This window comes from Lates calcarifer, linkage group LG5 (genome assembly GCF_001640805.2).
Source record: "Lates calcarifer isolate ASB-BC8 linkage group LG5, TLL_Latcal_v3, whole genome shotgun sequence".
In the NCBI taxonomy this organism is placed as follows: Eukaryota; Metazoa; Chordata; class Actinopteri; family Centropomidae; genus Lates; species Lates calcarifer.
The window spans coordinates 3007068-3031743 of NC_066837.1; the positions used below are offsets into that span (position 1 = coordinate 3007068).

Genomic DNA, 24676 nt, shown 5'->3' on the forward strand with positions numbered 1-24676 from the left:
TGCTTTTTTGGTTTTATCTAATTTCCACATAATGAACAAATAAGTTTGATTGACTCATCTGGAAACACGTACAGTAGGTCTACTTTTTATTATTTATATGTGTTATTATTGCGGTGATTAACCATTTGCCTCTGGATACAGATTTGTGGTGCTGTGTGTTCAAACTGAGTGAGCCGCTCTGCACCAAAGACACAATCTGATCTTCTGCAGAAGCATCTTTCCATTTGTTCAGCTGCAGTACTTCCCTGTGATTGGCACAGCTGTTTCACTGTAGTGAGACCAGCAAAGTGACTGACTGACAGGATATTTATTCCTCTCCACACCCTCTGCTTTGTATTCCACTTCACCCAGCCCTTTTCACCTGCTGCTGCTGCACCCACATGAACCAAAATATAATAGGTGCACTTGGAGACACACACACAGCCCATGTACTTGCATGATTTTTCGTAGCACTCTAGTCCCATTGAATCTGGTGACAGAGATGTCAGAGTAGTATCATTAAGCATCATTAAATAACTATGAGGAAAGTGACCAGACGTTTTTTGTGGTGTGGGTGAACTGACCCTCTAAAAGCCAAGGCCTTGCTCCCAACCTTTCCATCATCATCAGGGAGGGCTCCCATGAACATCTGAAGGCGCAGCTGTGAGCAGAGGTTCCTGGTGGACACGCAGCCTCAGTAATGGACTGCATTGACTTGTCATTGTGACTCACTCCGATCTCTGCAGCGGTGCTTTTCTTTGCCTGCTAGAAGCCCCGCTGCCAGTTCTATCCGAGCGGCGAAAGAGGGCAAAGACCAAAAAAAAACAATCCCAAATCCCCTTTTCACCTCGCATAGAACGGTATCTCAACAACAACTAACTAAACTAAATAACACCTCCTCCTCCTCCAACCCTCCCTTCTTCCCCAACCTTCCCCTCCCCTCCTCCCTCTCCTTTCCCCTACTTTATGATATATCAGACTAGAAGCCACATAACACAGCCCCTCGTTCTCTCTCGTTCTCTTTCTTTCTCTCTTTCTCTCACCACAGCAACCACATATTCACAGCGATCAAAACAATAACCTCTGTGTATTTGTTCCCCTCCCCTTCTTCCTTTCCTTTGTCGGTTTATTTCTTTTTTCTCCTCATGTCTCCTCCCCGAAACACACCTCTGTGTCTGCGTCCTCCCTCTCCCAACCCCTCATCGTTTTTCTTTCTTTCGTTTTCCCGTCGTCCGTCTGCGTTTGTTCTGTCTGTTGTGTGTGTGTGTGTGTGTGTTTGCGTGTGGGTGTTTGAATACATGTGTGCATGTGATGTGTGTGTGTGTGTGTGTGTGTGTGTGTGTGTGTGTGTGTGGCCACTCCAGCGGCCGGATCAGTTACACAGACATGTATCAGATGCTAAGACACATGTGTCCGCCGCTAGGCCTTGGGAAGAGGTGTCCCGCCCGGGTCGCCTATAAGGTAGACTCGCCCCCCACCTTACCCCTCCACCACCACCACCCCACCTCCTTCTCTCGCTCCCTTCTCCCTTCATTCTTTTCTTCCCTCTTTTCCCTCCCATCTCCGTCCTTAAACCTCCCCATCGCTGGGGAGAAGAACCACTCCTCTCTCACCTGCTGAGGCCTCCCTCCCGAGCCCCTCCTCCTTCTCCTCTTCTCCCTCTCTCCTCCACCTCCCCTCCCCTTGCCTCCCTCCTCCCAGCGGTGTTCTCCTCATTGTCTGTTAGTGGTGGTTGTGGTGGTGGTGAGCGCTGTCCTCTCTTCTCTTCTCTCCGACCGCGGGGATGGAGGGATGGGCTTTTGTCGTGCAGTGAAGTGAAGTGATAGTGGAGTGGTAGTCAATCCTCTTTCTTTTATTTCCTCCCGTCAGGCCGCAGGAGTAAGGGAACGGAGGAGGCCTTGCCAGTCCCTCTGCAACCTGCACGGACGCATGCACGCACACATACATGCATAAACACACCAAATACAGTCAGAAAAACATAGATAGAGCACAGATCTGACAAAGCATTCCCCTTTTTCTGTAACAAATGAAGGAACTCAGAAAGCAAGAAACTTTCCTTTGATATTTTTAAATTGATATTTAAATATTTTACTCCATCTTGCAGTATATGTAAGTCAGTGGTACTCCTGTCTCCACAGCTTGTTTTGTTCAGCTGTTATATGAATATATATTTGTGGTACATTATAGAATAACTTCCTATATATGATGCCAAAAACCACAAGGACAGTCAGTTGGTGGTGGTCATTACTGAGATACTTGTTGACCAATACATGGAATTATCTATGTTATAATATGAAAAATATGTAGTTTACACAAGCCTGTTGCACAATATGAATCATTATAAACTTCTTCATTTGGAAAATCTCTAGAATAGAGTCAAACACACAAAATAACCAAAGTGAGATCATTTTAACCAGAGTTATATTCACACAGTGCAGCTATTTGCTTACGATGCAGGTACAGAAGGATCGGCAAGGGTGTCTGTCTTCAGTCCACTGTGTCTCTTATTCCTGTGGATGGCACTATAGTGCACACATACATATGCCCACATTACCACACACATACACACTGTGCACATACAAATGATGACAATAATGCATAACAAAATGAATAGGAACGGCTCTGGCCCTTCTAGTTTTTTTGTCTTTTTTCAAGATGCTTTTTTTAGACACCCATGGAAACTTTAGGCCAAGCGTCTTTGGCCTCTCTTTGTGCCTCAGACCACCAGGATAAAGATTTGGGTTGAGCATTTCAGCATTCGCTGTCTCTTTGTCTTGTTGTCCAATCTTTCTCTCTGCCGCTACTCTGTCTATCTTCTCTGTCATTTCCCTTTCTTATTGACATCCAGATTCACCAAAATAGTACTGAAAAGAGGATTTGCTAGCTGGTATCTGGTGCTTCAGTAAAGAGCGGAACGGTTCCTGTAATTTTGCTGATTGTGTTTGTGGTGCTAAGAGGATCTGAAAATTAGCACCACAGAGGCAAATATCCTGTCATCACCAATTTAAGTGTTAAGAGTGTTAAGTGTGTGCATCTGCTGTAAAAATAATCTACTTAAACTCACACCTTTGCTTTTATAAATGGAACTTAACTTTTCAGATGTAGGGCTGTGTAGTGTTTGAACTTTTGTAGAACTAATACAATCTTAGTGTTATCATTGATACAAAAATGAAAAAAATAAACATGACACATGAATAAAAGATTCTACATTGACCACATCAGTAATACTTTTTTGGTCAGTACCAAAGAAACATTGAGGTTTGATACACAGTCCTGCTTAGATCCCTCTTTTTACTTCCCTTACTTGCCACTCACATTACCTGCATAATATCAACTATTCTCAATGTTTAGTCTCCATACAAGTCTTATTTTAAGACAGATTTACTGTGTGTACAGTAAACGGTGAGTGAACAGAATACTGCAGACTCTCCGTGGTGTTAATCCTTTACTGAATCTGGGTGTCAGGTACCCCATTCTCTCCTGTCCTCTCACTTTTGTCTTTTCCTCTTTTCTCCTCCTTTCTCGTCAGTTTCTCCTGTCTCTGCTCTCTGCGCTCTCTTTAACTCATTTTTATTGTTCTCTCTTCTTTCCTACCTGTCAGCTTTCCCTCTCTCTCTGTCATTCTTCTGTCCTTCTACCTCTATGTCCACTTGTCTGTCAGCAATCAGCTCATCTTCATTCCTTCATGGCATCCCTCTGTCCATCTGAGCCTGCTCTGTCTCTACCTACTCTCTCCTTTCTGTTCCTCCTTTTTCTTTCTCTCCAGAGTGTCAACTTGTCTTGGCAGTGGCCCCCATCACATACTTCAGCCATCAAAGCCTACCAGTATTCATTGATACAATTTCACAGAAAAAAAATCGTCCATTAAAGGACCTTTTGAGATCACAAAGTCCTCATGTGTTGTGTTGGAATAGAGAGGGGAAGGTTAGACATCTTTAACCTTTTTGACACTGATCACTTTTAATGTTTAGGCAAAGTTCTTGATCTTCCCTTTAGTGGACACTAGACCTCACCCTTAGTGGAAAAAGTATTAACAGTGTATCGCCACGGCACCTTGATTTTGAACTTGACTTCTCTTCTTAGTAAACTTATGTCAGTGTTGTTTTTAGTCCTCGTCTTTATCTCTTGTCTTATTCTGTAATTGTCAGCCTCTCTCTTCTCTCTCCTTTCTATCTACACACATACACTCAGTTTCTCTCTGACTTCCAGTTGAAACACGTTCTCTTGATTCCTCTTTTACTCTTTCAGTGTTTTCACGATCCTCCTCTCCCTCCTCATTCCCTTTTTATCTGTAACTACATCTCATGACCAAGCTTAGATTCACCTAGTTTAACTCAACTAACAGCTGTCCCTACCATGTGTCCCCTTCAATAGACCCCTCTGTCCCCTCACCCTACAATACTACTACTACAAAGTCTGGTTGGTCCAAAACACAAATAAACAGAAAGAACATCAATCATCTCTTTTTGATCTTCTCTATGATTTTTTTCTTCTTTCAGGGAACTGTCACAACTCTAATCCTCTCTAACTCTGAGTCCCCCTTAAGACACTGCACCCGTTTGGCATTGAGAGAGATCTTGACTTGATAAGAAGTACTACATCGCTGTCTAATTTGACATTGATTAAGGGAATCATGAATGTAAAAATGAAGAGAGCAAAAAAAAAAAAAAAAGATAAGAAATGAATCTGTCAATCAGTAGGATCAATCCAATTAGACTGAGGATACTCTCTTTGCGCGGATGCACGGCTGCTTGTATTGTGAAAGTGGGTTTTGAGGGAAATTGGGGGGTTAGCGGGCTGGGTAGGTGGGAAGAGTTGGGGTTTAGATAATGGGAGTGAAGTAAAGGCATGTTGCATGCTCTGTGTCTGGGTTTGTGGGATTTTTCTAGCGGGTGTGTTGTGTGGTGTTGCATGCAATCCCCGCACTCTCTGTCGCATGGCTATGGGCGACATCGAGCCTGCCTGCCTGCCTGCCTGCTGAGCGCTGTGGATGTTGGCCGATGCCCTCTGCCTGCCACACACTTGGCTTTGGGCATGCCCGACACTCGCACACACTCAGGAACACACGAGCATGTACACAACCCCACCGCCATCGTACTACCGTGCTTGCCATCGTGAGTGCCCAACGCTCATGTTCGTAGGTAAATCTGATGGACGCCAACTGGTCAGGATAGGAACGGCAAGCGGCCCCAGGTGGCCCAGCTTGTTTCGTTCTATCCGCAGGTTTCTCCATTGGTTTTACCTGGTATAGACATGTAAAGACAGGGAACCTCCTAACAGGTAGGGGGAGCTCTATAGCAGACGCCTCAGTTAAATAAAACAACAGCAGTCTCCTGAAAAATAGCAGAATTACACCAGTGATACTGTTATTGTTCTCCAGTCAACCTATTTTGTCTCCAAAGGACTCCAATTAAGCGCCCTTAATTGCAGTCTGTGCAAATAATTGTGTGTAAGTGGGTGGGGAGGGATGCTGGTGGGCAGGGTGGGGGGTTGGTGTGTGTGTACTGTTATATATATCTATATCTATATGTGTGTAACAACAGAGATGTGTAAATGCACCAATGCATTCACACATTTAGGGAACATGGGCACAGGTTGGGTCGGAGGCCATTTTGGCTCTGATTGTTCTTCCTTGTGGTTCTCGGCTCTCACAGTTGCTTAGCAGCAGATGGCCCTCATTGGATAGCTGTGCTGTCACGTAGAGTATCACTGGAAAAACAGGAGACGCAGGAACTCGCCTTTCTTTCCTCAGGCAAAGGCTCTTGCACTTGAAAATGCATGCACTAATAAGATGATCAGAAAAAGTGTGCAGCAGACGTAACACACAAATGCTCAACAGTCACTCAATCTAGCACGTTGATCAGCTTTTAAAACTCAAGTGCCTTTAGTTGAAATTCAGTGACTTGACTTATTTTAAATTAATCAGATGTGTATCTGAAGGAATTATAGTGACACTTAATCATGCTTGCCTTAACACTAATCTGTCTCAGGAACATTAAATAAAACCTGGACAAATCCAGTCCAACTCTAATTGGCTGTTGTCTATGGAGCTCTCTCAACCCCCGCCCCGGCCCCTCACCCCTCCCCTTCCTGGAGGTTCAGGCACACCACCCTTTAGCAAGGACACATCCCTTTCTCATCCTCTCATCCTGACTGGCTCTCCACAGAGGCTGCTGCGCATGGATCTGCCGGTTGCAGATGACAACACGGTGCATTTTAACTCCACCCTCATGGCTCTGATCAGGACAGCACTGGATATAAAGATTGCCAAGGGTACGGCCATAAAGTACTATCACTCCTTTACTCTATCTGTTCGTCTCAGTTACTTTCCTGTCTGACATTCCTGGGTATTCCTGGGTAATTCTTGGGTATGACTTATCACCTCTCTTTCTGTCTGTTCCTCTTCAACAAGAATTTTGTAGCAAATGTGACCAAACCAATTCTGACACTAACAAACTGCCTTTTTGTTTTGGGTGAATGTGTATATGTGTGAATGGTTAAATTAATTTCTTTTGGGATTTTGTGCCTCCCTTGTGGTCTGCTCCTTCTTTGCCCTGTGTTATTGTGTGTGTGGCGGGGGGGCGGGTTTGCATATGTATGGATGTATGATGTGTGTTGTCTGTGTGTACAAATGTGTGACGTGGGCGGGTCACGGGTGGGGGCTGCCCAGGTGGTGCAGACAAGCACCAGATGGATGCAGAGCTGAGAAAGGAGATGATGGCAATTTGGCCGAACTTATCGCAGAAGACACTGGACCTGCTGGTTACACCGCACAAGGGTAAGTTGTAGGCAAACAGCGCATAGTGGTGTTTATGTGTCCGATCACCAACTCACCAAGAGGACAGCTTCTACCAGTCAGTGTCATTCACTGCTTTGCATCTCCTGATCAGGTTACTACAACATAACCTCACATACTGTACATAAATACACATACAAACATACATCCACCAGTGTAGATTCTCTACATCCACATGTCCTTCCAGCACTGTGGTCCAGAGAAAAATATCTCAACATCTGCTGGCCAGTAAGAAAGGATACAGGCCTGCCTGAACCCCAGTGTCGCTCACCATTCTCTTGCTTCACCAACCCTGCACTGATCATGCTGTTGGTTTTAATTCAGTTAATGTAACAAACACAGCCAGGCAATAAACCAAAATACTGAAGAGATGTGGGTTATCCTTCACTGGTTATCGCAGTCTCTGCAAAAAGTTCATAGCAATCAGATCTTTGGTGAGATCCAGCCTCTTGATGTTCTGTCAATCAACAGAACAAATGACAGCCTGAGACTGTGACAGTACCACCACTGGGCTTCTTTGATTACATTTGGAGGGAGTGAAACATTTTATACTGGATTCTTGCTGAACAAACATATTTTTGCACCAGTGCAACAGTGGTTTTCCAATTAAGATGGATGATTGAGATGGATCTTATCACTCAGTTAGCCCCTGCATCATTTATGCTCCCAGATAAACATCCTACACACAAATGCACCATACTATACATGTACTGTAGGCTCAGCAGGACACAGACAAACACACATACATGTAATATCAGTGTAGAGACAGTAGCACATACACACACACTGCTGATCTCTCCACCCATTCAGTCAGTCCTGGTATCAGGGGGTGCCTGCTATAGAAGATCCTCTATAGAAGTCTTTTCACTACAGGAAGAACTCAGAAACAAATAAATTAATAAAATAGACCAAGGCTAGTAAGTTGATATAAGATATGAAATGATTGTGATGAATGACCATTTTCAGGTGAATCTGTTTAGAATAAGGTTATTTAAGTGATTTTAGTGCTAACATGATTACAGACTAGTGTAATAATGCATGGTTAGCAATAACTCAAGTTGTTTGGCTAAATGCATGGCAGTTAATAAGATGTAAGATATGCATTGTCATGTCTTATTGCCCAGTAATATAATAAGAGAATAAGATATGTGTGGTCATATCTTATCACATGCTAATATCAGTTTTAATGCTGGAAGACTTGTAGCCATGCCACTTTGAAAAGGGCACCACTCATTCAGTAAGAAAACTATCTGACAACCAAAACAAAGCTCAATATTTTTCTGATTTTGAATGTTTTATGTGTTTCATCCAAACTCTGGGGATACATGTCTGGAGTTTTTAGAAAAAAATTGAGCTCCTGTTTTCCAGGGATCATTTGACTGAGGTGTCCATGTCTTTCTTAGTGAGGTGGCTACCTTGTCCTCAGCCTTAATATTACGTAAAGGTTAAATATACTCAAGTTTAGAGATGGCTAGAAGATAATATAGTAATAAGAGAATGTTAATGGATAAGACATAGGTGCAGCATCTGCCTGTGAAAAGACTATTGGCCTTGTTTTGTTAATAACTGTACAGTGTTGTAATATTGTATTTGTCTGTTGTACACTAGCGATTGTGCTCAGCTCTGTTTCAGTTGAGGCTTCATGAGGAATGTTTAGACAGTGGTAATCAATATTCCTTCAAGACAACAGAAGAACATGTTAGTTTCTGTTTTCCATATCTTCTCAGAGGTAAATCAGAAATCTGCCTGCCACACTTGCACTGCTCAGAAACATATAATGGGCAAATGAACAGGCTCCTTCCTTTATCTTGCTGTATTATACATGATACAGGTACATCATCTGCTGCATGAGTGTCTCAGATTTTTAGAACTGAGCTTCATACATGAAAATTAAAATAGAAATGTCATGAGTGCTATAAATGGGCTTCAGTTAGCCAATGAGAATTAAGTTTTGTGACTCCAAGGGTCAAATTGAACAGGGGCCATTAGCCCAGGATTTAGTTGTAACTGTGTTTGACCCTCAAATATGCTTCTGTGAGTGAGGAAGATGTAATAACATCAGAACACATATTTTGCTGTTTCATTGTGTGTCTTTTCCTCACAGCTATTGATTACCACTGACCAAATATTCTGTGGCTAAACTTACCTCTGTCAGCTGAAGAAGGAAACACCTGAACCGACTAAATCAAGAACCAAATGTTTAGTTTAAATTCTTGATTTTGAAGCTCAGGCCTGTCCCTCCGTCGATTGACATGAAACAGAATTGTCCATGCTGCTGGTGTATTCTGCATGTCCCTGTGAATTTCTCTGTCGGTGGTTTGTGTTTCTGTGTATATGTGTGTGTCTCGTCCCCCACTCCCATTCCCCCCACGGCTCAGGGTCCCATCTCACTCGGGTCTAATCTTCCAGGGTAACTTGTCATTTTCTCAGCAGCCACAGACTTGACGGTGGGCAAAATCTACGCCGCCATGATGATCATGGAATACTACCGGCAGAGCAAGACGAAAAAGCTGCAGGCCCTGCGAGAGGAACAGGTAGACTCCATCCCAGAGAAATTCCCTGAACACAATTTTTTTCCTCCTTCTTTTTCTCCTTCCTCCATCTGGCCCTCTTTTTTGATGCTCCCACTAGCCCTTACCTGAATTTCACCTTTCTCCCACCTCATATGGATTTAAAAGCATAAGAACCATGTCTTATAGATTTAAATCCTTTATAAATCCCCGGCAAAAACTTCCCTTCCTGATGATCCCATCACATGTTTATCCAAGCCTGACCTCCCTCTCAGCCTGTGCTTTACCCTTTATTAGCATGTTACCTGAAAATCTGCCTCGTCCGTTTTCTTGCACCTTGTTGCTCTCTTGGTCAGCCATATTCTTCTTACCATGTTTGCTAACAGAGATATCTAGCTGTTATACTTTCTCTAGCTTTTAAGCAACCTTTCCCTTTCCCACTGCTTCAAGTCTTTTTTTTTTCACCGTGTTTGAACATGGTGAGGAGGATTAGGTGTTATGGAGGTTTACTAATTTACAACTGTTGTCTTTGTTGTTGATAATATTTTGCACATTGATGATGATAATGATGATGATGTTGATGATGATGATACCACATGGCCTTACATTTTGTTCAGTGTCAGTGCTCTTCCCCTCCTGTCGATGAATGCCTTTGAGATGCACTCGCTCCCGCTGTCTTTTTTCAGTCCACCCTGTGGACGTGTGGAAAACATCTCTCCACTCATGTAATACCTCCTGTTCACTCCAGCGAGTCATCCAGTTGGTCTGGCACTTAGTATTAATTTTGGCATGATGTAACAGAGTCTAAATTTGCAAATGGAATGGGGCCAACCTCGTCCATATTGACTGAGACATATTTCCTGAGATGGGATTTTCATTTTGCAGAACGAAGGAGCGCATTACTGAATGGAGAGCATGTTAGTCTTTTTTTCTTTCGAACAGTACGGCCCTGCAGTTACAGTATGTGTTGGTATGTTCCTGAATGCAGCCATCCCATCGGACTGAATGGACAGGTCCACACAGGCTCTCTCAACATCAGCAGCACAAGGACTTTAACCAGTCTGTGTGTCTGTCAGTCTGTCCCATCATCTTTACTCATCTTTTTATCTCACTTCATTCCTCCTCCCTTCCACTGTGGTCTTTGTGTTTGTGATGCCGTATCACTTTAAAGAAAGAATCCACTCCAAAACATCATTACACTGTTAGAAACTATTTTGCTGTTTTATGATTTACACAAATCCATGTCAGAGAAGTAAGCAACATTTTGGCAGCAAAGGCAGAAAGAAAGTTGACAGGACTGTAGTCTGTGTCAGACAGTGTAGATCATATAAATCCTTGAGTTAAATAGGCTGCGGAATGGTTTAAATGTTTTTAAAGAAAGGAAGGAAAAAGGCTGCAAACCTAGGTAACCAAGACCAGGACTACCACCCTGATCACATAACAGTGTAGAGATCCAGGGGATGGATTTTTTCTTTTACTCCTCATTTGTTGTGCTTGTCTCTCTCCTCCTCCCTCTGTGGATTCCTTGTGCCAAGTCACGTCTCAGCTGTCAGTGTTTGCTGAGTTGTTGTTGTGTCTCAGATATTTCAGTGTCTCTTCTTTGTCTGTCATTCTCCTGTTGTCCTTTTGTCTGCAGTCCCTCGTTCCTGTCTTCCATGTTGTCTCTGTACCTCTGATGCTCTCCCTTTATCCTTCCAGGAAGAGATGAGACCTTGACTTATCAAGCTCTCCCTATTTGGTCAATCCAGGTTGATTGTCACCAAGCTTCTCTAACCAAGAACCATTTTCCTCCAGTCTGTGTGTTCATGAATCTGTTGTCTGTCTGTCTGTCTGACTGCTGTGGTGGTTGGTGTGATGTTGAGTGGAGGTTCCTGTGACCGGTGGTTCTGTATGTAATCAGTTAGTCTCGAGACCATGCACTGATACATTATGCCACTGCTGAAACATACTCTCATTCAAGCCGGTGTCTGTGTTCGGTGTTCATGTTTTCACCATAAGCCATCTAAATATTTGCACCATGAATTTTCTCAGGATGCATCAATGGGGCTAGCCAGTGTCAAACCAGACTGTCCAGAGAACGAACGTGAGCCATTCCCCTCCTCAGCACAGGAGGTGACGACTGGACAGGATTAGACTAAGTTCTGACAGGCTCTAAAAGGCGACTGTGTTTCTCTTTCTCATCATTTGTGCCAAAAAGTCATTGTAAAGATCAATATCAATGACCAGGAATCAATATTTTATACATTCATAACAGCCACCACGTTGATTTTGCGTGTAGATAATGTCAGACTGAGTGAATCAAAGTTGGCAAACATCTGTGGCATGTCATGCACACATCTGATGTATAGTATCTATGTCATAATAACCTACATACTTAGAGGACCTACACCCACAACAGTCCTGTCCAGGCCCATCCATACTGACACATGTGTTACTGCAGCCTCTATTATCCCTTTCACCAGTCAAATAACCCCCCTTTCTAAAGACCTGTGTGACTGGTAATATAATAAGTATGTACAGTGTAGCCAGACAGACCAACTTCCTGTCCAGCAGATCAGTCTCGTGTGCCTGAGGAGGTTTGGACGTGTATCTGTTTCTGAACAGGCCTCAATCCATCTGCACTCATTTAGCATTCAGCCTTTAGCTTCCAGGATGTGGAGGGACATGACACAAGCTGTAGCAGTCATGAACCAGCGCCTTTAAGCCACTCCTGAGAGGACTCCATTACCCAGGATCCCCTGGGAGCAAAGCTGCCTGACCCCTGACCTGTCTGATGGAAGCAGAAGTTGCTTTTTAATACAACTGGTTCAGGATCAGATGTCTACTTCCCACAAAATGGCATATTACTCAAAAATAATTTTGAGTAAGATGTCTTTTTAATGTTTTTCACAAGTGTGGTAATCTGGTCCAAGACCTGTGATTTAAGAGCAATTTTACCTCAAATGCCTAAGGTAGAAGTTCCCTTCTGACACAGATCTGCGATCAGCTTTCCCTCCTTGAACTATCAGTCCAAAATGACATGAAGAAAAAAAGTCAGCACTGCCCCTTTCAATGGTAGTTCAAGGTGGTCAGTAGATCCCAGATCAGTAGTCTGACAGGGCACTTTACCTTGGATACCCACAGCGGTGTGCTTGCCGATGGCGCCCCCGTGTGGGTGCATGCAGCGAGTGCATCCTGTGTTTGTGTCCTGTGTCTGCCCCCCTGAGTGTGCCTGATGCCAGCCTGCAGGCCATGTCGTGTATCTCACACAGAACCGAACGCCATTAATGTTTCAGCGCATGGAGGCACCCTCCGAGGGAGGGGGCACGGATGGCCAGGGGGGCCAGGGCGTGAACGGCCTCCCCAGCACCCAGCCGGACAACATCAACAGCATGTGAGTAAGACTGGGGAGGGACAGGAAGCTAGAGGTACAGCAATGAAACACATGAGACAGCAGAAAATAAACACACACACACACACACACACACACATATGTAATCCACATTTCTCTTGGCTTGAAGTCACCAAAATGATCCCCCTCATCTTCAGCTCCCACAAATTGTTCTCAGTGGGAGACTGTGGTCACTTTATGTGTGAATATATAACAGCAAAGTGAACATGATTTAAATATCTCACAATCACACCAGAGTTGGGGTCACTTAAAATCCAGGGTGAACAATAAGGTGACAATATGGTGCAGTACTCTGCATCTCTGTGACGGGATAATTCATCTTCTTGTGCCAGCTTCCATTTATTTTGGCTTTGGGATCCTTTGACTGTGTTTCAGTCATGGTCTTTGCCTTTTCTCTTGTTCTGTGTCAGATTGTGTTTCTCTGTTTTCCAAAGGCCGTCTTAGTTTTGTGTGAGCATCAGTTAAATGGGTCCTTTGGAAATTGTAGAAGGGTTCTTTATCAGGATATAACTGAGATGAAATTGGTGCAGTTGTGATGGTTTGAAATATTTTGTTTACTATACGTGCAAATATGTTTGTGTGTGTGTTTGTTACTGTTTTAAATCCTGTTGTTGCTTCTCTGACAGTAAGTCAAGTATTCAGTCTTAGTTAAAAGAATTGTCACTTATTCATCAGTCATCTATGAAGAGATTTAAAGCTATTTGAAACTGAGATTTGATTGGTCGAAGATTAACTGACTATTTGACTGACAGTCCTGATTTGTAATTAACTGACGTGTGTGTGTGTGTGTGTGTGTGTGTGTGTGTGTGTGGTGCCAGACCTCCCGAGGGTGGTATGACTGAGAGCCAGTCGTGGGTGACAGCCAAAGCCCAGGAAATGTTCCAAAAGGCGGATAACTGGAGCCCCGACAGACCCTACCCCGACGATCTCCACGACAACCGGCACAACCCCCAGGTATGATGGATACAAAAACATATGTCGTCACCATGGTAACAAACCAGTTCAAGACTAACCAGTCTCATCTGTGCTCACAGACAGTTTGCCTCCAACCCCACTGGTTACTCTGATGTGGTAACAGTAGCTGGGTACACACAATAATCAGTAAGGTCTTGGGTTCAGCGAGGATTTCATCAGCAGGAAATGCTAAAATTATCACTGGGAAACACACTCAGGATTCTGTCTATAAAGGATCACACTTTTTACATCATCAAACATCATTTCATTAATGGAGAGGTAAATAACAAAAGTGGGAGAACTGCAATTTCCATGTGCTTATTGACCTACAACTGGAGATGCAAAATAATTTTTATCTTAATTACTTCACATTCATACAGAACTTATCGCTACTGTTTATTATAATATTTCCTTTAAGCTATAAATTATTTTTGTTAAAATGAACACCCACTCCAGTGCTCCCATCTTTAGCTAAAAGTAGTAGGAGAAGTAGGAAGGCGAGTGACTGAGTGGAAGGCAAAGATTTTCTTTGCTTCTTCAGGTAAGTATTTTATTCCAAATTACTTTTCTTATTCATATCTAACCTCGAAAGTTCTTGGATGGGCATCTCAGGGATAAAAGATGAGCAGGGACCTAATGTGTTCCTAATGAATCTTTCCTGATAAAAACATGAACCTGAATCCAGTGTCCTATCTCTGATATGAAGGGATTTGACAGCCACAAAGGAATTTAAGAAGCCCACTTTGAGTGTGGTTGTTGTGAAAACGATTGAACTGTTAGTCCTAAATCCACTCTGTCATCCCTGACACCTATGTTCTTAGCAACCTCAATAAATTAGTTTCATCTGAAGTGCTGGATGTTGCAGCTGCTGCTGCTGCTATTACTCCAGTCAACAAGACTGTAGAGTTTCTCTGTCCTTCGATCTCTTTTCTTTATTCGAATCTCTGTATCTGTCTCTTTTTTCCTCCTTCATCCTTCTGCTCCAAATCCACATCTCCTGCATTCTCTTAGTCTTTCCATCTACCTATTCCTTGATTTTTCCTTCTCACTCTTCAGCCTCCTCTTGAGTCAGTGAAGTTGGTAGATGTGTTTTATGATGTGCACCTTTTCCTCCTCACTGCCCCTTACTTTCGCTTGTCTGTTGGGATGTCCTCACTCCCTAGCGCCTCATCTCTCTCTTCACTCCCATGACTAATGTACAAAGATGTATATGGATTTGGAATTGTGCCATGTATGGTACTCTCCAGAAAGAAAAGGAGATTATTTTCCTGCCCCAGTTTGGATCATTTTGTTGGCAACTTAATGCCTAGAAAGGTCCTAATGTTTCCAAAGAAGACGTTTTTTTCCTGTGGTCAGGATTTTAACTTTGTGCCACAATCCAGAAGGAGAATCGTATAGAAGTCCAATTCAGAACAATATTATACATTAGCCACAATTTATATAGTCTTAAATTTTATAATTGGATCTAATCTAATCTATACCCACCTCATCTAGTAGATTGAGACAGAATTGTAGTCTTCTGTACCTGAAATTGAAAAGACAGACGATATTTATCTGAATTTATTAAACCCCACCACCCCACCCCCTCAGTTAGTCCCTCCCCTGATTCGTCAGCGAGCCCTCCCCCTATCAGAGTCTCCTCCCTCAACAGACAGTGGTCACGCCCCCCTCTCGATTGTGTTTTACAGACGGTAGAGATGAGGGAGATGGGGCGGGACGGGTACTCCGACACTGAGCCCTATCACCCAATGGATGGGCACGGGCGGACCCTCTCCATGCCCCGCCTCTCGGCAGACAACCAAGTGAGCACCTTCATCCCACCATCATCACCACAACCAATCACCCACTACCATCATCACCATCATCATTGTCCATTATTATACTTGTTAGCTGTGAGGACAGTTGAAGTGAATTGAAAAAGTCTCTTTCTTGCATCAGAGTCAAAGGGAAAACCAAAACCTTGTTTTGGATTTTAAAGGCACATGATTAATTTTATTTTTCTGTATTCCTCTCTTTATTTTTTATCTTAAATATTTTTATTACATATTCTAGAAAATCTGTATATTTCTAATATTTTGATATAGTCATGCCATCGGTTTTGCATTGTTTACTATTCAGTGATTTCACAAATACCATCAGTATTACTGATTGGCCATATTGTTTTTATTGTCACATTAATTTTACAAATATTTAACATATATTTTTACAATAATATATTATTTGTAGTTATTTATAAAGTGATAAATTTCATCTTTCAAATTGTTTCATCTTTTTTTTTTTACATGCCTCTAATTCTCTGAAGATGGTTTAGGATGCAAGATAGGATGCAAAACATCAGGGAGACTTTTGTAAAATCACTTCCCCCTGTCTGGTTTCCTCCAGTCTTCCCTCCCCCTCCTCCACCGTCCCTCCAATCCTCACTCCCTCACCCTCACCCTCCACTCCTCCACCAGCCAACCCACCGCTGCTCAGCTCTAAGAAATATCCCCTTTAGAGCAGATGTATGCCAGGGGTTGGAAGGCTGGATAAGTGTCCTAGATATGTATACAAATACATATCTAGCAGACCTATATGTTTAGAATATCTTGTCCCTCCCAACCCTATCCTGTTCCCTATTCCATTTCCATTAAATCCTTGGTGTGTCTGTCCTGTGTAAACTGTGGCCAGAGTTAGCGTCACTCGCCAGGAATGAACATGAGAAAATACAAAAGACTCATCAAAGTGCAAACATGGTGGTCAAACTGAGCAACTGTAATATAAAAGTGACAAACTGTAGGTTGTGAATGTATTGTACTGAGAATACTGCCTAGGATGATTTGTGTGATCTTTACTTTACTGTGCAATCGGACACTAAAGCTTTGCATGTGTGTGTGTGAGTGTGTGTGAGAGAGACAGAGAGGAGTGGTTTAAGTCACTGCAGGTGACTTTATGTTTAAATCCCAGCCCAACTGTTTGTAGAAGTTCATTAACTGCCAAACTATTGAGTTAGCAAAAAACAGAATTAAAGCTTTAATTAATCCGCACATTGAGCTTTTAGAGCATGCAGAGACAGATTTGAGTGAAACAAGTTTTATAAAGAAAATCCTGGTAAATCTACGTTCATAGATCTTTCCAGCTTTGCCAGACTCTTTAGAAAAAGAGTTGTGATTCCTAACAACTTTTGGTTTACAGCTCTTGATGGGATATACCCATGTTTGTCTGTTAGATAATGATACAGGGTCTAAAAGGATGATGCTTCACTTACTGTCTTGTTGAGGGTTAAAAGCATGCGTTAGACTCACCACTGCTCCGACATGTTCTACCTTTACTGTCACATCAGTCCCCGCGTGCTTTCAAATCAACTGTTTTGTGGATTGATTACTGCTCTAAATTAATTTTGTGTTTACTATATATATTTGTCATTAATAATCTTGCACCTTTTTTATGAAACAGGAGCTGAAAATGTACTTTTAAAAAGTTCAAGTCATATAATTCAAAATGTTTTCAAAGCAGGAAATATGTCGTTTACCATGAAGCCTCTGGCTGCAGTTACACACTCACACGTTCATGCGCACAAGAATGGCCATTCTCCAACAGAGTCACTGCATCCAGTCATGTTGCTCTCACTTTGGTATGTTGGTTACTCAATGAAGTGTTTCTGTATGAGCAGCAGTAGTACACAGTAGGAGAAGATGTAAGAGGACTGTGGTTGTGGACAGAAGCAGATGAGTGTGAACAGAGGAGATGTTAGTTTCATTTCTAGCAATCCTTAACATTTCATGTTCCTAACATAGTGAGTGAGAATATTTAGGAGAAAATGTGGACAGTCAGTGGCTGAAAAGATGTGCAGCTAGGGCTGGGTGATATGACCAAAATGTTATCAGGATAAAACATGTCAAAGAAATGTCAAATCATTATTCTTTTGAGTTTAGAGGCTGATTTTTGCTCCTGAGTGAAAGACTAGATTGTTAATTTTGAGAAAAACAGTTAGAGTGATAAAATCTGACCTAACTAATCTAAAACCTACCTGCACAATGCAAACCTCTGTAACAGGATTCTTCCTGAATCATTTCTGTGGATGCTATAATTATTGTTATCACCCAGCCCTATGTGCAACATTATATAGATTTATATTAACATGTCCTCAAATTAAAACTGATAAGTAGTACTTTAACCTCATCCTGTGGGTATTATTCATTTCAAAACTAGTATGCTGGAGTACAGACCAACACAAATACTCACAGACTGCTCTTTATGTCTGGGCAAACTCCGCCCATTTGGTACTCCACCGTCATTAAAACAAACACTTCCTGACCAGAGTTTACTGCCTGTAGCTTCGAACACTGTTATTTGTCTGGTAATAATCCTGAAACACACAGTACAAGTCTTGGTGTTAATATAATTAGACACTACCTTGAAAAATTACACGTGTTAACATAATTAGGACGTAACTCCACATAAGGAAAGGCAGACTGCTGTGGGAGTGTACAAACGTTGTGTGTGTGTGTGTGTGCGAGTGTGTTGGCGTATACAGTATATGTGTGTGTCTGTACACTGTTACTTACTGTCTTCTAACACTGCTCTGCCTTACAGAGAGTTCATGCTGTTTCGGTAAGTGTGTGTATGAGTGTGTGTGGATGCTCATGTATCTTACATCGTCCTCTGTCCTCTCTCGCTCACTGGCACACCCACCTCGCTCTTATGTGTGTGCACTGGTCTTCTTAAAATTAACTGGGTTCTCTCTCTCTCTCTCTCTCTCTCTCTCTCTCTCTCTCTCTCTCTCTCTCTCTCTCTCTCTTTATCACACATTTCTATATTCCTCCCTCCTTTTTACTTTTGTATTTATCTATTTCATCCAACCTTCATTTTCTCCTTTCCTTTCCTTTTTACTTGTCTTACATCTCTTATCCCTCTCCTATTTTTCTCCCTCCCCCCTCCCAAAACATATTTATCTCCTCAATATAATCTCCCCCCCCTCCCCCCTTTAACTTTCACTGTTTCTCATTCTTTATGTCCTTTTACTCATTTCTGTCTCTTTCTCTGTCCCTCTGCCTGTATTCTCTTTTGGTCCTGGTGGCTATGCTACGTCGGGCCTATGCTCTGTGTGTGTGTGTGCGTGTGTGTGTGTGCGTGTGTGTGTGTGTGTGTGCTACACTGCTCTGCTCTACGTATCATCTCTGTGTTTGCCTGCTCTGCAGCGGAGGAGACACAGGCCCCGTGGAAATAACCTCAGTGTATGTACCCCTCTCTCTCCCTCCCTTCCCTCTTGATTCTTCAGTCTCTCTTTCAGTCATTTTTTCAAACTGGATCTGCACCAAATTATGGTCTGCTGGTTGTTTAGCAACACCTGAGGCACCATGTGGGTGGGTTTGAACTGCAACTGCAACTGGACAGTTAAGGTGGTGTTAGTTGAGTTGGTCTGCATTTTTTATCAATAGCCATTCTATATGATGTTTGCATTTGCTCTCTATACATGCCAAGATTAAAATCCTCAGTTAGACATTAGGAGGATCAAGTGACAGGTCACCAGTTATGTGTCACTATGTATAATGCACGCACACTTGGTGCACAATCCCAACGATCTTATTTTCAGTCTCACCTATTGTCCTGCACACGTTCACAGAGGAGAACTAGTTTTCGATGTGTAGTAAAACACACAGAGCGCCTGAGTCAGTGTGTGTGCTGGTGAACACTTAGGAATTTTTTCAAGTGTATCTGCATTTTGGCTGACAACATAATAATAACCTGGTTGGTGAGCAGCAACACAAATGAATGAGATCTAGTTTCAAAAGGCAGCTGACTGAGAGAGTGAAACTCTGATCATCAGAACTGACCCAAAACTTTGTTTGCCATCATAAGCAGGAGTGAACCCTGCACATCCAGTGTGTTCAAAGACCATTAGAACCACATATTAAAGGGAACAATTTTACTTTATTTTGCATTTTGGAGGTAACCTTTTCACAGTTACTGCATTATGTTCATATTTTAAATGTTCTCCTCCTGTGGTTCAAGTCTTTAATACTTTATGGTTAATGTGCTGTTTTAAGAGTCACACAAAACTGCTGGGAAGTGACTTTACTGTGCTTTTCTGCAGACGCCATCTGAGTTGTGTTGATGCAGTGAACCCCACCCACTTGGTTCTCCAAGCTTCTTAAATCAAGTCCAATTGTCACTATTCAGATCTACTTTGATCACCTCTCCCTTTCTCTGTCTATCCTGTCAGCTTTTCTTTGAGCTGTCCCAATCTCTCTTTCCTTCTCTCTCTCTTTTTCCCCCTCTCTTTCTCTCGCTCTCTCTCCTGTGTCTGCTCGTGTTGAGGTCGCTCTGCTCTCCATTGTTTGTTCTCTGTGACGAGTTTCCTTGGAGTTCTGCTTGTACACAGAGTGTGTGCGTGCGTGCGTGTGTGTGTGTGTGTGTGTTACATGTGTGTTTTAGTCTGTTGCATTGCTGCAGACTGGGTCAACAGTGTATGACAAAAGCATGGACTGGCCTGATGTGCGACTGTTGGCCTGTGTGGGGGACTGGCAGCGTGCCGGCATGTCATTAGTCATGCATGACGTGGCAGAGCGGAGTCTCGCTGTTGTTGTGGGTGTGAGAGAGAGGAGGTGGTGTTCCAACATTGGAAAGTGCTGCTTTAGCCAAATGCTGTCATTCAGTAGTGGTGGAGTGAAAGTTGGACAGAAGCAGAGTGGAGCGCTCATAAATTGGCTGCGTCATGTTCAGCACTTCTGTCTGTCTGTAGTTGGATGACATCATTGTTTGTAACTTTTCAAGACATAATTTATTCCAACAAGGGAAGTCATGTAAAATGGATTCATAGTCACAACCATCATTATGTTACTGTGATATTTTTAGGAATGTCTAAGTAAAGATGATTTTTTTCTGTCTTTGAAAAAGACTCTTTAATATTAGAACATTTACATCTAAACTGCCTGGGAACAGTGGTACAAATGGTATTAGTATTAATATTAGTAGTAGTAGTAGCCCTAACATCAGTATTATATTCCTTCTTTTGACATCTTTTAACATTAGGTGCTGAAGTTTATTTATCACGCAGCAGACTGAAAACGTCTTAGCAGCACTGAGTTCAGCAGAATTATGATGAGCAAACCTAAAACATGCTAGCCTTGCGCTCTCTAGTGTAGAGATTAGGCATGAATATTCTTAAAAGCATATCGTCAGTATTTAACAGCTTTTACCTTTTATAAGATCACAACCCACATAGATTGTTTTCACAAAATTCTGTGCTGTGAAATGCGATTTCATCCCTAGTCAGAAGACATGGAACAGGCTTGTGGTCAACATAAATGTTGAAAAGAAACATACATGTGTCATTCCAAAATAGACACTCAGAAAACATGAAAAGTAACATACCCTTTTCAAGCGTATGTGTGTAAGCGTATTAAGTGTGTGTACACATGTAGTGCTATGCTACCCACAGGGCACGCATGGCTTGCATTTAACTGCTCAGAGAGTGTACGGACTGCTGCCTGTGTGTAGCGCAGCTCCTCTCAGGATGGTGACTCCTCTTGTGTTTGTCTGAGTCTTTGTCCGGCCTGCTGCTTGCAGACTGATGTGTGCTTGGTCATCAGGGTGATATGAAGCTTTCTGGGGGTTCAGAGTGTCAGCAGGGTCCTGCCCTGGTCAGGAGAGTCTGATACAAACCCAGCAGGAAAATCACACAAGAAAGCCATGATGCAAAACACTGCCACAAGAGATTGAAAATGAATAATACTTGAGCAAGTGCACTACTTACACACACACACACACACACTACTAGGCAGGTTCAAATAGATTTATATAGAATATTCTACAATTTAACAGCCACCTCTACACAAGGACCAACAGGGAATATCTCTTTGCACTAAGACAGATCAACAAATTCAACATTTATGTGAGCTTCACTGACTAGGATCATCATGATTGCAGACCTCTCCATGAATTCAGGTCATGATCCTGAATTGAAATTAACTGGTAAGATTTTAACATGCAAACCCTCATGTTAATATCTTACACTGTGACATCTTTAAGAGGATTTTGTAAGGTAATCATCTGTTCTGTAGGATTTTCCTGTTGGGTTCTGCAGAGCATTTTGACCAGGCTCTAGGGTTATGGAATGTCAACTTAATCCACATGGCTGCCATATTTGATTTCTGTCATACTCAGTGTTGGAAAACAGAAGCTACATGAGATATAAATAACAAATATAAATGATGAATATCTACATTATAGTAAGTGGACTGAAACAAACAAGATTATGATGATCCATGGGTTAGCATTAAGTCAGATGTTTCCCTCAAAATCAGCAAAATGAATCTTCTACCTGTCAGCTATTACGAGTTTCTGTAATATTTGTAATACAGAGTTGTGCTCATTCTTAGCCGTGCTTCTTTGAGTTGTTAATAAAAACTTTCCCTGTCTGCAGTGTAAGCTTATGCCACTTCCAAATGTGAGGAAAAAATTATGCCAGTGCCATATGTCCAATCATCACTTCTCCAAACAAAATCAAACATCTGACGTTCTTTGTTGGTCTCATGATGTTCCAACTTTGGCATCAAAAAAACAGTCTGCCGCTCCAACCTGAGTGCGAGCTAAATGAAATATGGCTGCCATTTGGAAAGGTCCAGTCGGCTCCTCTGCCTTGTGCATGTGAGGCATGGTTTCTACAGCCCTCCTTCATGCTTGCTCTCTGTCTCTCTGCTCCTTCCTTCTCTCCCTGTCAGTTCCCTGTTTATCTCTCTGTCTGTTTCATTCCTCCATGTTTTGGTGGAGAAGCATGTGCTTGTCAAAGGTTTAGTAGTTAGAGATTTCAGGTGCTATGGATCAAGCTACATGTGTATAAATATCGTAAGCTGATATATGAATTAAGATGTAATTGTCCTAGTGTGGTCTAGCCACCACCCATCTATACCAAGAGTTATTTGGCACTGCTGTTTGACCCAGGTCAGATAATGTCATTGGACAGGCATATATACATGCAGGAATGCACAATCTGAGAGTCAACCATACACAGTGCTGTAGTAGAGTCATATCCTCAGTGAAAGTCAATGAAGTGAGTGTTCAGAGTATCGTCCTCCTCACAGCTGAGGATGGACTCCATCAGTCTGGATGCATTTAATCTCACTTCTTTTCTCCTCTCTTTTTTTCTCTCCCCCACTATTTTTTATCTCTTTTCTCATTTTTTCCTCTTCTTGTCACTTCCTCTCCTACCTTATGTTCTCCGTTTCTGTCTGTCCTTCTCCCTCTCTGTATTTCCCTCTCTTCTCTCTCTCCTTCGTCCTCGCAGACCATCACTGACACCAGTCCGATGCGCCGCTCCACCTCCAGCCTGGTCCACGGGCGTACGGGCCGGGGCGTGAGGCTGGACGACTACTCTCTAGAGAGGGTGGTGTCTGAGGAGGGGAGACATGGAGGAGGACGCAGGCACAGGGACAGGAGTCATCGCGCTTCACAGCGTTCTCTGACCAGATACACCTGACGCAGACACGGGTGAGCCGCTCATAGTGGTCATCTATATGCTACCATTCACATTTCAGCATTTTAATGTGTCTAGTGTCACTGACAGTGACATTGTCTGATAAAATGTTCTTTCTTACTGCCAGTGGTCATACAAGTCAGAGATTATTCAACTTCTATACATAGGCTTTAAGTTTTATTAATGTTTTAGTTAGTTAGTGTAGGTGTAACATGAATGCAGTTGCAGTACGCAGCGCTGCTTTAGAGCTTGGTCAAGGGCTGTTCAGTAGGCAGTTGTTGAGGCAATTAAGAGCAATCTGTACATTTATTGAGTTAGGAGAGCAGACTTATCATCATATTCACTCGGTTTTATGCAAGTCAAGTCTTGACACAAAGAAGTCCTTGAAAAGAACACTGTACAAGCAGATAGCTCACTTCATCACTCATTTGCGAGTGCAAATTGCATGCTTCAGCTGGAAAACTAATCTAACAAGGCTGGTACAGTTAAACTCTAAATCCCCTTTATAATTGGAGAGCTCTCTAATCTGGTGGAGAATCCTCTCTGCTTCCCAGACTCAGTCGTGATGATGGTGTTTTAAATTAGTTTTTTTGGCTCCACATTTAACTGCACAGGTGTAGTGGACTTTACTGTAAAGGTCCTCTCTGTTTAGTGTAAATTCCTCCTGGTTCTGCTCCTTGTTTTCGTTGCCTTTACAAATGTAAACTGAGACATCTCCTTGCTAGGGCTGGGCACAGACCTCAGCACCACCACACAGTCAGGGGACCTGCCACCCAAGGAGCGCGAGCGGGACCGCGGCCGGACCAAGGACCGTCGTCACCACCATCACCACCACCACCACCACAGCTCCATGGACAAGGAGCGCTATGGCCCTGACCGTCACGACTACCCTCACAGGCATCCCCACGACCGCCACTGGTCCCGGTCGCCCAGCGAGGGGCCTGACGGACGAGGTCACAGACAGGTGGGGCTCCAAAGACGCCATGATTAATGATAAGGCTCATAAAATGACAGTGAGACAGTTTCCCCAATACTGTCATACTGTCATTATGGATACTTCAGTGCTGACGATGCTACTTTACATCATACCTACTCGTATTATACTCATCTGCTAGTCATGGTAGGGTAGGCATTTGTGGGTATTATAAAAGAGCTGAGTTTGTTCTAGATGTAGATTTTATATTTTCTTATCCCAGTGCACCTGTTATTATCAGCTGAGCACAGAGGTGAATTATTTTTTATAGAAAGGCAAGTTCAAGACATTATTTCTGAAGAGACCCTTATCCTCTGCGTTTTGCACCCACCACAGCTGTTCTCTTATCCAGTAACAGATCACACAAAGCTATTTCACATACACTTACTTATGAATATCAATCTCTCTTTTTTGTGTTATGCTTTTTTCTTTGTCACTGTTTCCTCTCTCTGTCCATTTTTCTTCAATGTGACATGTGGCTTCTTGGTGTCAATTTTTTGCCTCATCACTATGTTTTTGAATGATTTTCAATGGTGTTTATCTCTATCTATCTATCTATCTATCTATCAATCTATCTATCTATCTATCTATCTATCTATCTATCTATCATCTATCTATC

The 24676-nt window shown here is 42.6% G+C and overlaps 1 protein-coding gene across 1 annotated transcript in view; it reads left to right on the forward strand.

The window, feature by feature from the left end:
* cacna1ab (calcium channel, voltage-dependent, P/Q type, alpha 1A subunit, b) overlaps positions 1-24676 on the forward strand; it is a 93780-nt gene that overhangs the window by 59684 nt on the left and 9420 nt on the right. Inside the window, 9 exon segments of the mRNA XM_051070399.1 lie at positions 6147-6252; positions 6650-6757; positions 9206-9309; positions 12537-12658; positions 13495-13630; positions 15319-15432; positions 18808-18843; positions 22896-23083; positions 23793-24048. Coding sequence (XP_050926356.1) covers positions 6147-6252; positions 6650-6757; positions 9206-9309; positions 12537-12658; positions 13495-13630; positions 15319-15432; positions 18808-18843; positions 22896-23083; positions 23793-24048 — 1170 coding nt within the window.